The sequence below is a fragment of the Marmota marmota genome, unplaced genomic scaffold (genome assembly GCF_001458135.2).
Source record: "Marmota marmota marmota unplaced genomic scaffold, marMar, whole genome shotgun sequence".
NCBI lineage: Eukaryota > Metazoa > Chordata > Mammalia > Rodentia > Sciuridae > Marmota > Marmota marmota.
Window position 1 is genome coordinate 21385337 of NW_026000249.1, and position 13060 is coordinate 21398396.

The 13060-nt window shown below is 32.6% G+C and overlaps 1 protein-coding gene across 5 annotated transcripts in view; it reads right to left on the minus strand.

The window, feature by feature from the left end:
• Window positions 1-1362: 1362 nt before the first annotated feature.
• LOC125614152 (dystrophin-like) overlaps window positions 1363-13060 on the minus strand; it is a 753869-nt gene continuing 742171 nt past the window's right edge. Inside the window, exon 3 of one of the 5 annotated variants that reach the window (XM_048796515.1) lies at window positions 1363-1535. In XM_048796515.1, the coding sequence (XP_048652472.1) occupies window positions 1425-1535 (111 nt within the window). In that variant the 3' untranslated portion in view covers window positions 1363-1424. The remainder of the gene's footprint in view (window positions 1536-13060) is intronic. The other 4 variants (XR_007344797.1, XR_007344796.1, XR_007344795.1 and 1 more) reach the window with 4 other exon arrangements.

Genomic DNA, 13060 nt, shown 5'->3' on the forward strand with positions numbered 1-13060 from the left:
GAAACAAAATCAAGGTATTAATTTTAATTACTTAGGAGCCAGTGGTGGCTGGCAGAATGGGACTTCTAGAGGAGAGTAAAAAGTACCATTTCATTTCAAAAAAAAAAAAAAAAAAATGGGGGCCCTTCTACATTGTCCTTTGCCCCTAATCCATACTGCAGTTCAGTAACTGTGTTTGAGAGGGAGGGAGGGAGGGAGTGTGTGTGTGTGTGTGTGTGTGTGTGTGTGTAAGAGGTTGTGAGGGGAATGGGAAAATAAACAAGGAGAAATATGAATTACAGTGGATGGGATAGAGAGAGAAGATGGGAGGGGAGGGGGGGGATGGTAGAGGATAGGAAAGGTAGCAGAATACAACAGTTACTAATAGGGCATTATGTAAAAATGTGGATGTGTAACCGATGTGATTCTGCAATCTGTATTTGGGGTAAAATTGGGAGTTCATAACCAACTTGAATCTAATGTATGAAATATGATATGTCAAGAGCTTTATAATGTTTTGAACAACCAATAAAAAAAATTTAAAAAAAAGGAAAAAAAAAAAAAGAAAAATAGGTATATCTGAGAAAATGGAAAGAATTATAGGAGGCAAGTTGGACAGCACGACTTTTGCCAGTTTTGACTTTGAATGACAGCTTGAGTTTGTACAGTATCTACAAAGACTCTGCGTGTATGTGTATGTGTGTGCATGCCTGTGCTGCAAAGTTGTAATGAAGGGCAAAAAAGAGATTAAGACAGTAATTTAGCAGGATTCATTTGATATGCAGAATGGCTAACTATAGACAGGGGTCTTAAACTCTACTTAAAAGAATAATAGCAATCTAAGAAGAAGATTATTTAAATCAGGAGATTTGGATTTAAGAGACATTTTTCTCATTATGAGACCTTGATCAATTGAACCCAAACTCACAGATGACTTTATTGACAATCTTATTTATCTCACAAGAATGCTCTGAAGTTAGACAAGATGAAAGTCCTTAAAGGGAAGTAACGTACTCATTGCAGATGGTTTTGTGTATTAGACTAAAATGCCTATACATTTATATGCTGTACCAAATTTTTTCTTTATTTATAAGCTAATAAAGGTTCATTGTGAAAGAATTGCCAAATACACAAAAGCAGAAAGATAATTTTAAGTTATTATGCATAAAAGCCTTCATAAAGACATTAGATAAGAAGAATATCAAATAGGTAAAAGGAAATAATGTCTATTAATTAACATAAGCTATATTACTGAAAATTTTACTTTATTGTTCTAAATATGATAGTGACAAAATAAAAGCTATAATGTGAAATTGTTTTATACAGGAATAGGTCTCCCATTACTATTCAAATGTTGTTACTTAGTAAATTAGTGATTTACTAGTGCATAAATTATACTGTTTGATTCTGGTTTGAAATTCTATTAAGATTACTGCAAATTTTCTTTAAAACAAGTTTCCTACCAGTTTTTGCCCTGTGAGGCCTTCGAGAAGGTCTAGGAGGCGTCTTCCATCCTGCAGGTCACTGAAGAGGTTCTCTATGTGCTGCTTCCCAAACTGAAATAAAAAATATATCCAGTTAAATCACACTTCCAATGAATCATTTCCATGATTATGCCTTTTGAAATTCAAAATTGTATTTAAGGATATTTAATATGTCTAATTAATAAACTGCCCAGGGTGATGGATGAAGAGAGAAAACTGCAGGTAAAAAATAAAACAAAAAATAATATCATCATTAGGTCAAATCTAGTTGAATTATTTCTGCCAGAATTATAGATCTGTAGCCTAATTAATCTAATTAACACAATTTAATGAATGCTAATCCTATAAAAGACAGAAAACATAAACAACTAAATTTTTATGCAGTTTGGGGTAGGATGACAAATAAACATATAAAGAAACAAAGATCATATATGATTAGCCCTGTGTACTTGGAAGTAGAGTGTTTTGACATCCTTGTCACATGGAACATGTTGTCCCTTCCTACACATTTTGCAACCTGCTTCAGAATGACCCGTTCTCCTTATAGATAATTCAAATTAGAAATATCTGATTTAAATAGAGGTGAAATAATTCTGTGAAAGCTTTTCATATATTTTTCTCAGTTCTTTGCTTACGTATTATACTAAGAAAAATTATAGTCACTAATAAATAATGTTTAACCTTTGTTGTAATAATTACTCAGGAGAGACGCCACATAAAAGAGTAAATCCTATTACCTTTGCAACATTTCTGTAAGGTTAGCATCAATATACTCATTTCACAATGACACATAAGGGCTCAATATGTGGCCTTGTGTCACAAAACTAAAAGGGGTAAAGCCAAGATTTGGGATCTGATCTGTCTAATTATTGGGGCCTTTTTTCTATCTTATCACACTGGTTCCTGGGCTTCTTTGTTCCATCTATTTTATTATCTTTCAATAGCTTATTTCTTCTCACATATGCTCCACAAGCCTTTATTTTTATGCTTGAAAGACTACAATCTCTTCATATGAGATCACCCTAGCTTTTTCAATGCCCCAGTTATCTATAAAGACCTAATTTATCAGTCACAGATGTATATTGAGCAGCAAGAAACCTGAGTTAGGTAATGGAGCATACACTGATAAATCAGACAGATATTGCCCCTTCTCCTACAGTATTGCTTGTCCAGCATGGAAAACAATTATCTCTAAAATGTAAAACTACATAGTTAGTAAAAGGAACTAGGGAGCATATAATTGTGGGAATTTTGAGAGCTGGGGTATCAGGAGACATTTCCCAAAAAAATGTCAATTAGTAAAGCTAACATTAGTCTTTGGGTGACTAGACTCTTCTTCTCCTTGGATTATAAACAAACTTTGAATCTCATACATGTCAGGGAAATCCTTGATTTCCAGGCAAAAGCCATCCCTGCTAGTTTGGAGACATGAATCAGACTCTCCCTACAGCCAGGTAGACATGTTAATCACAAGTTTCTTTAATTTATAGTGTAGATGCCTCCTATAAAGAAACGCTGGCCTCTTCAGTAAGTCCTCCAGCCCCTACACTAACTTTCAGAATACAGCTACACATATGCTATGAAAAGAATTAACTACAAGTTATCATTTTGAAATTCTATACAAATAATTCTTTTTAAAATTTCCAAGGCAAAAATGAAAACAAACACAAAATGCTACCATGCAGGAATTTCTAAAAAGGAGTTTCAGTACATATAACATCCAAATAAATCTTAAAAACAGTTGCACCATTTTTGTGAAACTTTAAGGAAACTTTTCTACTAATAAGCAAGGAAAATGAATGTACTGTTTCTAGTAATGCTGTAAGGAATTCCATATCTAACATTAAATAATTGATATTTTGATGGTAATAGTAAGGTGTTATCTTCACATTCAATGAAGGGATCCAATGCCTTAAGGCATTTTTTAAAATGCTGAGGACTTTTTTGAGCAACGAAATTTTATAGAAGCAGGTTGAGAAATGTATGGCTTCTAAATTTCTCTAGAAATGATCTTTCACACTGCAATGTGTCAATCTTTGAAGAAAATATAGTTATTTGACAGAGATGTGTGTTCTTATGAGAAAATATATATCTACATTGACAGATAAAATTTATCAAACTGGGAAGATGTTGAATGGCAAAATTGTGTTCATTCAGAAAAGAGAAGCAGAGATGGGAAATGTGACCTTAAGTCTTGGGGTACTCACCATAAGGATCATATAGCATCAGAGACATAAGTGCGCTTGGGTTTGGGGGCAAGGGATCTAGACAAATGTCAAAAATTCAGAGAGGATATTGCTTTTAGCCTCATAGACTCTTTATTTTTTATTAGAATATTACAGTTATACATAGTAGTTGGGTTTGAACCAAAATCTTTTAATAATTCTCCCTTTAAAACTGAAACCAACCAACCAGAGAAGGAGTAAAGTATGTGAGCCAGTCAGAGGCTTTCAGGCTGACCCAGTTGGGGTACATGGAATGAGGAAGCAATTACATAATAGAGAAAGAGACACACTTCATATCACATCTAATTTTCAAAAAGTCATATCTGTTAAAATATCACAACTGAAATTCAGCTTCTATTGGTCATATCTACCCCATTCTTTAAAAGGGTGCTTCTCAGAATGTTTTCCAGTGGAACATGCTTTCAGCAATGTGATTGAATGAATTTATCCTGGAGTATGGGAGTATCAATTTTACAGCATTTGAAGGTTCAAAATTTCTATGAAATCATATGTTTATTAGAATTCATGGAGTTTTGGCCATTCTTTCTTAATGTATACTTAAAATAAAAATAATTTCAAGTGCTTTTGAATAAAATTTCCCTATTCTATGATCTAATAATTTTCAATAAAATGTTTAATATTTAGCTCATAACTTCATAGACTTTCAGATGTAGTCTTATTCCCCAATGTACAACGAATTCCCCAGGGAAAATGAAACATCTCATTACTTTTGGATGGTTCTCAGTTCAGGGTTTTAACTACTCACTACTCCTTGGAAGTAGAGTGTTTGACATCCTTGTCACATGGAACATGTTCTCCCTTTTCATTAACTGTGTTATCTTGAGCCAGTGACTAAGACTTTCTCAGGCACAATTTACTCATTTAAGGGAATGGCTGTTGAATTATCACTTTAGAACACTCCTATGAGGTTTAAATAAAATAATATTACAGGTATGTCCTATAGACATGGTGTGTAATAGGCAGTTAATAAATATAGAACACTTTTAATGTTTTATTCCTCTATTATTCCTAGTCTATATCTTGATCTTGGGCTGAATTCTAGATATAGATAAAATTATCATATGTTATTTAATCTACTAGAATGTGCAGAGCTCACCAATAATACACTCTGTTGTCCTGTAGTTTGGCATCCCAGTGAGAACAGAAGTAATTTTCCATACACAATTAACAAGACTTCTAAATGTGGATGGTGAAGGGAAAGCACTTACAGACTTCAAACTCTTTTGTCTCCTTTCTTGTTCTTTTAGCTATTTTAAATTACACATTCTTTTGTTTTCCTCCCTTTTCATCTTTGACATCTACGATGTCTTTTTGTTACAGGTGATATTTTGCATCACGAAAAAAATAATATGTTCTTAAAATTTCATCTTTAATGGCTTTATTTTCAAATGCATGAAAATGACTTTGTAAAACTTACAAAACATTAAATCCTCTTTCGGCCATATGACCCTATTATCTTCTGTCTTCAATACCCTTCACAACTCATATTTTCTTTATTAAGTGAACTAAGTGAACTTTTGATATTACTCAGCAGTTTCATGTAGTGACTTATATATTGTTCTTTCTTGCTAACCTAAAAAACAAGATGAAAGGACCATCAAATGAGACAATAATCCTTCTGCAATACTGTCCACACGAAATTAAGAAATATGGGAGCACAGAAAAAAATTTTCAAAAAAGATCAGTGGAATAAACAAAATGGAAAAAAAATCAAAGTAAAAAATTGAGAAAGGGGCAGAAATTCATTTGTGAAAATGTTTAAATGGTTTCTGATTCCTCAGAGTTGCGTTGGTCTTTTAACCTGAAAATACAGAGGGATCAATACAATGTTCCGGCAGGAGGTAAAGAGCACAGAGATAATTTAACCTGACCTTCTGGTTACAGAAAGGTCAAGCCATGGACATATCTGTTGCTCAGAAAGTCAAGTGACTTTTCAGTGATTACAAATCTCTAGATTATAGAAACACAAAAAGTGGAGTGCAGAACTAGGGATTCAAAACTTACTGGGAGTGCTACTCAAGAGCTCACAAAAAATAATGCAACCCATTGTAGCGTGAATAGGCAGCTTTCATAGACGATTGTTTTCTTAAGTACAAGTTGTAAAAAGTATTTTATGTTGAAGCAAAAACATTTTATTGCGGTGTAATATACATACAGGAAAGTATGTACATCTTAAATATATAGCTCAATGAATCTTCACAAACTGAATACATTTATATTACCAGTAATCAGTTGGAGAAATAGGATATGATCATTTCCCTAGGAATTTCCTCACACCCCCTTCTATGTACAAACCACCTCAAGAATGACCACTATATGATTTTTAGCACCATCATTTGTTTTGCTCTAAAAGGGGTCTATTAAAAACAGAAAAAAAATATTCTGGTTCAGGATTTCATTTGGGGAATCTAATGATTGAAAGACATAAGGCTTATGCAGAGAGACTGTGCAAAAAAAAGGTCATGTGGATAAAATATATTTTAAAAGCACCAAGAAGTGAAACAATTTTATAAATGACAATATTTACACTATACCTAGAATACCTTGGTTGAAATTCCAGCCCTGTCATATCACATCCTAGCTGTGTGATCTTGGGCAAGTCACTTAAATTCTCCGTGCCTTATCATTTCATTTTAATCTTTAAAAAGAGGATGTGTTGTTGCCTGCATTATGGTAATGCTGTGAATATTTAAATAGAACAATGCTTTGTTTGTAAAATATGCTCTATTTGTGCTAGCTATAATATATTTATTACATTTTTAAAAACAAACAGCCCATATTTTTTCACAATTCTGTAATTGAAGGAACTAACTTCAAAGTATCAACATAAAGGTTAAATGGGATAATAAATGTAAGGTATCCATCATAGTTCCTAGCATAAAAAAATATTTCATAAACCCTCATTATGTCCTTCCTTTCCTCCTTTCTGTGAAACGTCATCACCTGGAGATAGAGAATACAACTCTCTTTTGAATGCCCTAGGGTCCTAGCTTGGGTAATTTTAGGAGAGTTTAATAGGGGAATGTTTACAAACATGAAGACAAGGTCTAGTGAAATCACTGAAACTAGAAACACAGGCATTCTATTATTCTTAGACTGATAGTAATGAAAAGGAAGTTTTGCTATTGGGTGACGAATATAGTCAGACTACACTGAATATGTGCCCTGACCTTTCTTTCTTCCTTCTGGTCTTCTTTCTAGGCTACTATGGCCAACCCAACTGGAAGCCAGAAGGCAAGGCTATCTACCGATGTAGTCCATAGAGTTAGCCACACAGGGAAGAGTAAGGCAGATAGTGAGCCCAGAGAGAGAAACCAAAGACATTCAATACCAAAGAAACAAATTCTGTTGGAACCAAGAGGTCACTGTTAGGGTTGCATATGTCAGCAAATAAAGACCTGGATGTTCCTGTACTCTCTTCTAATGTTCTGTCTCTGGGAATGTCATTGCAAAGAGCCAACTGTACCACTGGGACATATCTTCTTCTTTAATATGGGTATCAAATACTAGAATGTTTCAAGAGCTTTAACAGAAGAAAATTAACTTGTATTTATCCATTATCCCTTAGCATCAAAAACATTTTAGAGACTTCTATATACCAGAAGTAGTACTCAAATCTGGCTACTAAGATAATCAAGAAAAAGCCAACTTATTCCTTGGAGCTAAGAAGTACTCAATAGCTAAGTTAGATAATATAATAGTTTTACAATCTCTTCAGATATAAAATGTTATTTGGCAGTAACTCTTTATAAAACATAATCACTAGGACCCAAAGTGTATGTTATACTATTAAGTACACAAGAAATGACTTAACCAGATTGCACATTAGAACTTTCAATAGGAACCACACAATAGTTAATGAAAATCAAGTCATTATCTGTAAATGGTCTATTATAAACCTAAAAGTAAAGTATGCTTAACCAGAAGTTGCATGGTTCATTTTCTGATCAGGCAATGTTTTGTAATAAAACTAAACTCTTAATGTAGGCCTGAATTTTTCCATCCATAATTTAGATAGGTCAATATTAATTCATTTTTCCAGGTATTCTGAAACAAAAATGAGTAAAATTATGGTAAATATATTGCTTGATATACCTTAATGTAATTCACAAATAGTTATTTTAAATTTTGCAGATTTTAACCCATGAATCTCACTAATTATCTAATATCAACATTAAATATCTCCTATAAATTGAAAATTCTAAAAGTTGACTTTGATTTTTCTATTGAATCACATGGATACATGATGTATGTTTGAGATAGTCAGTAATGGAAATGTTAGTTAGTTATAATCTATACTAACAACTTCTTTTATGACATAAACATCACAGCATAAGATTGATATGATAAAGCACTCTAATTCTAATTCAAATTAGAATATATATATATATATATATATATATATATATATATATACATATTCTTTATATATATGTATATACATTATACACACACACACACACACACACACACACACATGCACACAAACAGGCAGGCTCACTGAACAAATGCCAACTATTAGCACTCAGATCCAAGTAAAATCCAGAGGTGGAAAGTAATATTTAACCTTGTTCAGATCTACTAGGAGGAGATATTATGGCAAGAAGATCCCAAAGATGCCTTTAAATATCAAATATAAATTTTATTTATAAAAATTAACATTTTTATAATTCCTCAATTATAGCAGAGTAGAATTATTTGTGAACAATGTATATAACAAGGCAGGGCCTCTTCCTAATTGTTCTATATTTTTTACCCACTAGGAATCACTTTGGCCTATTTGTATGCTCCTCTTCCAGGACTATGATAAAGTTGAGTTTATAGGTGGAAATCAAAGGAACCAGAGACACAGAAAAAGGACAAAAGTCACATATGATACAATATTTAATGATGGGCTTCAATTTTCTCTGTACCTCCATTTCCTTCTAAAATATTGAACCATATGAAATTCCAAATTCTGTAGGCAAACATGATCAAATATTGGAAATTTCATATGAATCAATTTTATATATTTCAGAATGACAAAAATAACAAATATTGGGTACTTACTTTATGTCAGTGACAAGTCTGTGTACCTTACCATGAGTTGTTTTAAATTTCACAATTATCCTCATTTTACATATTACAAATAAATCTGAGGCGGAGAAAATGTAAGTAAAGTGTTTAAGATTACACAGCAAATAAGTGCTAGATATAAACGGAACCTAGGCAGTCTATCTAAAGATGTCTTAATCATTCTCTGCCTTGTAACCACTGTTTAAACAAGGCTTCTTTCACTATTATTTAACACTGACCCTGAGTGACATACGTTTTACTTGTGCATTTTCATAATATCATTCAATAAATTAAGGATAGTTTAACTAATTTATTCATTTTTTTAACCTTTGGTTTCTAAAAGTTGAATACAGTTAAATCATTTGCAAAAAAACATTGCTCTTAGTTATAGGGTGAATTTGAACTGGACAAATAATAACACAGTGATAATTCTACAAATATACTTTAGAAAAATGCTTCAGGATCCTAAATTCCTATTATTATATCACTCAACTTTGGGGGTTCCATTAACTTCTTAGCACTCCAGGATGCCTGATATATTCAAGAAGTATAATAAATACTGATTTTAGAGCCCCAAATATTTTTAAATGAAGAATTCACTCTAAAAGATGTTTGAAAATATGGCTTTTATATTAAATAAATTAAAATACAAAAGCAATTACCCTCCACAAAAAAATCCAGAATGTGTAAATTAAAATATAAGAAATATAACCCTGGGGTAGGGTTATAGCTCAGTGGTAGAGCATTTTCTAGCATAAGTGAGGTACTGGGTTCAGTTTTCAGCACCACTTATAAATAAATAAATTAAATTAAATTAAGGTGCATCACAACTAAATAAATATTTTTAAAAGAAATATAAACATTACAATTGCTGAGGATTAAATGAGATTGTAGAAAATAGATGAATAGGGGCTGGGGTTATGGCTCAGCAGCAGAGCACTTGCTTAGTAAGTGTGAGGCTTTGGGTTCAGTCCTCAGCATCACATAAAAATAAATAAATAAAAGTATTGTGTCCAACTACAACTGAAAAGTAAATATTAAAAAAAGAAAATAGATGAATAGGTTTTATTTTGCATTATAGCCTTTTCTTGAAGAGCCTCTCAAATTACTTGAAAGTCAATGGGGTTACATGTTAAAGATGACACTTGGGACAAATGGGCCTTTATTTAAATTGCAACTCTAACTTTTCCCAGTTGTATGAAGAATGTGGATAAATCACTTAGAACTTTGTTTATTTTCCTCATGTGTCAAAAAAGAAGGATAGTCAAATTACTCAACTAAATTTAATCAATATTATTCTCATGCTTCATGTTGTCCCAGGCACCAGGAAAAATGGGAAGATAAAAGATACTGCCATTATTTTCACAGCTTTTATCACAGTCTAGCAAGGAGGTATACCTTAAAGCAAACATTATTGTGGCACTGTGTTATAATTCTGTCAATATTGGTGTCATAAGTATGGCGCTGGTGCAAATAAAATAGATATCATCTCTGAGGGGAATAATAGAATCAGGAATCCCTCAACTGAATTTACAAGGTTGAACAAAAAAATCAACTGTTAAATGTGCAAAGGGGGAGAAAATATAAACAGAAGGAGCTTCAGATGCTAAGAAATCAGATAAATTTTATGAGCTATTCAAGGATCTGTTATAAGCCACTTCTTGGAGCATAGGGAACATGGAAGGATAGGAAATGATAATCTTTGACCATATTTTTTAGTTTAATATTTAGACCCATGTTTTAACAGAGTTAGTACTGTTTAGAAAAGGCCAATGTTGGCACTTTTTAGACACTATTTTTTGGTGTGGAAATATTACTCAGCAAGGGAGCCATGTTGTCCGTGATCATTTGCTATAAATGGTAGATGAACTTCAAAACTGGCCCAAATATTTCATCTTTACCTGAATCCATGACCTTTGTAGTATGGCATTGTTGCTCTTCTTGTGTCTATGTCCTTGCCTCTTGAATCTGGGTTGGCATTTGACTTGCTTTGACCAATAGAATGCAGTGAATGTGATTTTATTCCACTTCCAATTATAGGCCTCAAAAGAACTAAAATGCTTTTTCTCTCTTGTTAATAGAAGCACACATAAGCCAGGGGGCTGGAGGATGAGACAGGTAGAGCAGAGTCAAATTACCCTAGTTGTCTTCAATAAGGTTGTCCTAGACCACAGACAGACATGTAGAAAAACTCAGCTGAGCTCTACATAGCTGCCCAGTCAACACACAGTTAACTAGAGACACACGAGTAATCCAACCAGAGAAATAAAGAATGGCCTGGCCAACCTGCACACTTGAAATAATATGGTGGTTGTTTAAACCAACTGACTTTCAAGGTGGCTTGTTATACAGCAATAGCTAATTAATATATGTCCATATATGAATGTTTGTTTCTACATAGGAGAAAGAGGTATATCTCTTTAGAAAACTGTTAATTAGTATCTGTTAAAATCAAACCTATCTTTACTGTAATTCTACTATTGAAATATCTTTAAAATGTCAGATATTGATATTAAGAATGTTCATTTCAAGAATATTATAATAGTCCCAAGCTGTAAATAGCCTGGATAAACATTTTGAGTATATTCCTAAAATGTATATTATGCATCAATGAAAATAAAAATTTACTGTTATAGTTATAATGGAAAAATCTCTCAAATATAATGTTAGGCAAAGAAGTCAGAAATAAAAGGGGTAGTAGATGTGAGTTACTGATTAGCAATTTGATCTCTTTAAACTTATTGATTTATTAAGTTCAATATTTCCTCTTATGTAAACTTAGTTAATTTGTGTTATTTCAAAAAACCATTTATATTTTCATCTTTTTGGCATAAAGTTAATTATATTGTGTTAATCTGCTTTGCATTACTCTAAACAAATACCTGAGATAATAAAGAGAAGAATGTTTAAAAAGATGAATAAATTATTTATGGAATATCATTTTAAAAAGAGCCCTTGGAATTTTTGTGGAAAAACACTTCAAGGTAGAAAACTTTATTTTACTGTTGAAACTGTTATGGTTTAAGTCACAGTCTCTAGAGATTTGATTCAACAAGTGCTCTAGAGAAAAGTAATCAAAATACTCTACAAAGCCCTTCCAAAACCATCTTGCAAAACATAATTAACAAAACCCTAGTATTTTAAATTGTCAGCTTCATGGAAAAGATACTCAATACTTTCAACCTTAAAATCTCTCTCCTTCTCTCTTTCTCAGTACTGGGGATTGAATCCAGGAAAATTTAGCTGTACCCCAAGCCCTTTAAAAAATATATTGAGATGGGTCCTTGCTAAGTTGCTAAAGCTGGCCTCAAACTTGCAATTCTCCTGTCTCAGTCTCCCAAGTAATCAGGATTATAGGCATATGCCATGGTTCCAGATGTAATCTTAAACATTTCTAAAGCTACCATTAGTAAAATGTGCTTTTTAATTCTTCTGCTATAGTTACATATTATATATACAATGAGTATTGTATTTCTTGCCAAACACGTTCATTTCAAGTTCACTTGAAGAAGTTTAAGAAAAATTGGTGAACATTTTTTTCCTCCAATTTGCTAGATCTTTATCCTGTTGTCACTTTAGATAAAAATTCTTGTTTATTTAATTTTCTTCATTCTTCCAGTGGTTTATTATTCAGACATTTTTAAAAGAAAAATAGTGAATCAAAATAATTCTCTGTGAACTAAAACTGTCACCTTCAGTTAGTGTTTCCAGAAAAAAACTGCATTTCTGAATAACAGCCAAATGGAAGTAGTTAGGTTTGACATTTTTTCTTACAAAGCCCAAGAGAAAAATTTAAACTTGCCCTGTAAATTAATTAGAAAATCTTAATAGGCACCTGCCATTTCAAAAACAGGAAAATTACTTTCACAACGCTTTGAATAGTTTTTACCAGACATTTTCTGGTGTTACATACCTATGTCAGTAATTTATCTGTATCAACACCAAACATTTGCTAATCAAAAATATTTCTGTGCAAAATGTTTCAAGTTAGCAGCAACTTTCTAAAAATACCATCAAGCAGAAAGGAAATGGACATCACCTTGGTTTAAAAATAGAATAATTGCCAAATGTGAAAAAGGAAATTCCACCAGATGCAGTGACGCATGCTTGTAATCCTAATGGCTCCCTAGGCTGAAACAGGAGAATCCCAAATTCAAAGCCAGCCTCAGCAATGGTGAGGCACTAAGCAACTCAGACCCTGTCTCTAAATAAGATACAAAGTAGGGCTGGGGAATGTGAAGATCAGTAGTTGAGTGCCCCTGAGTTCAATCCCTGGTACAAAAAAAAAAAAAAAAA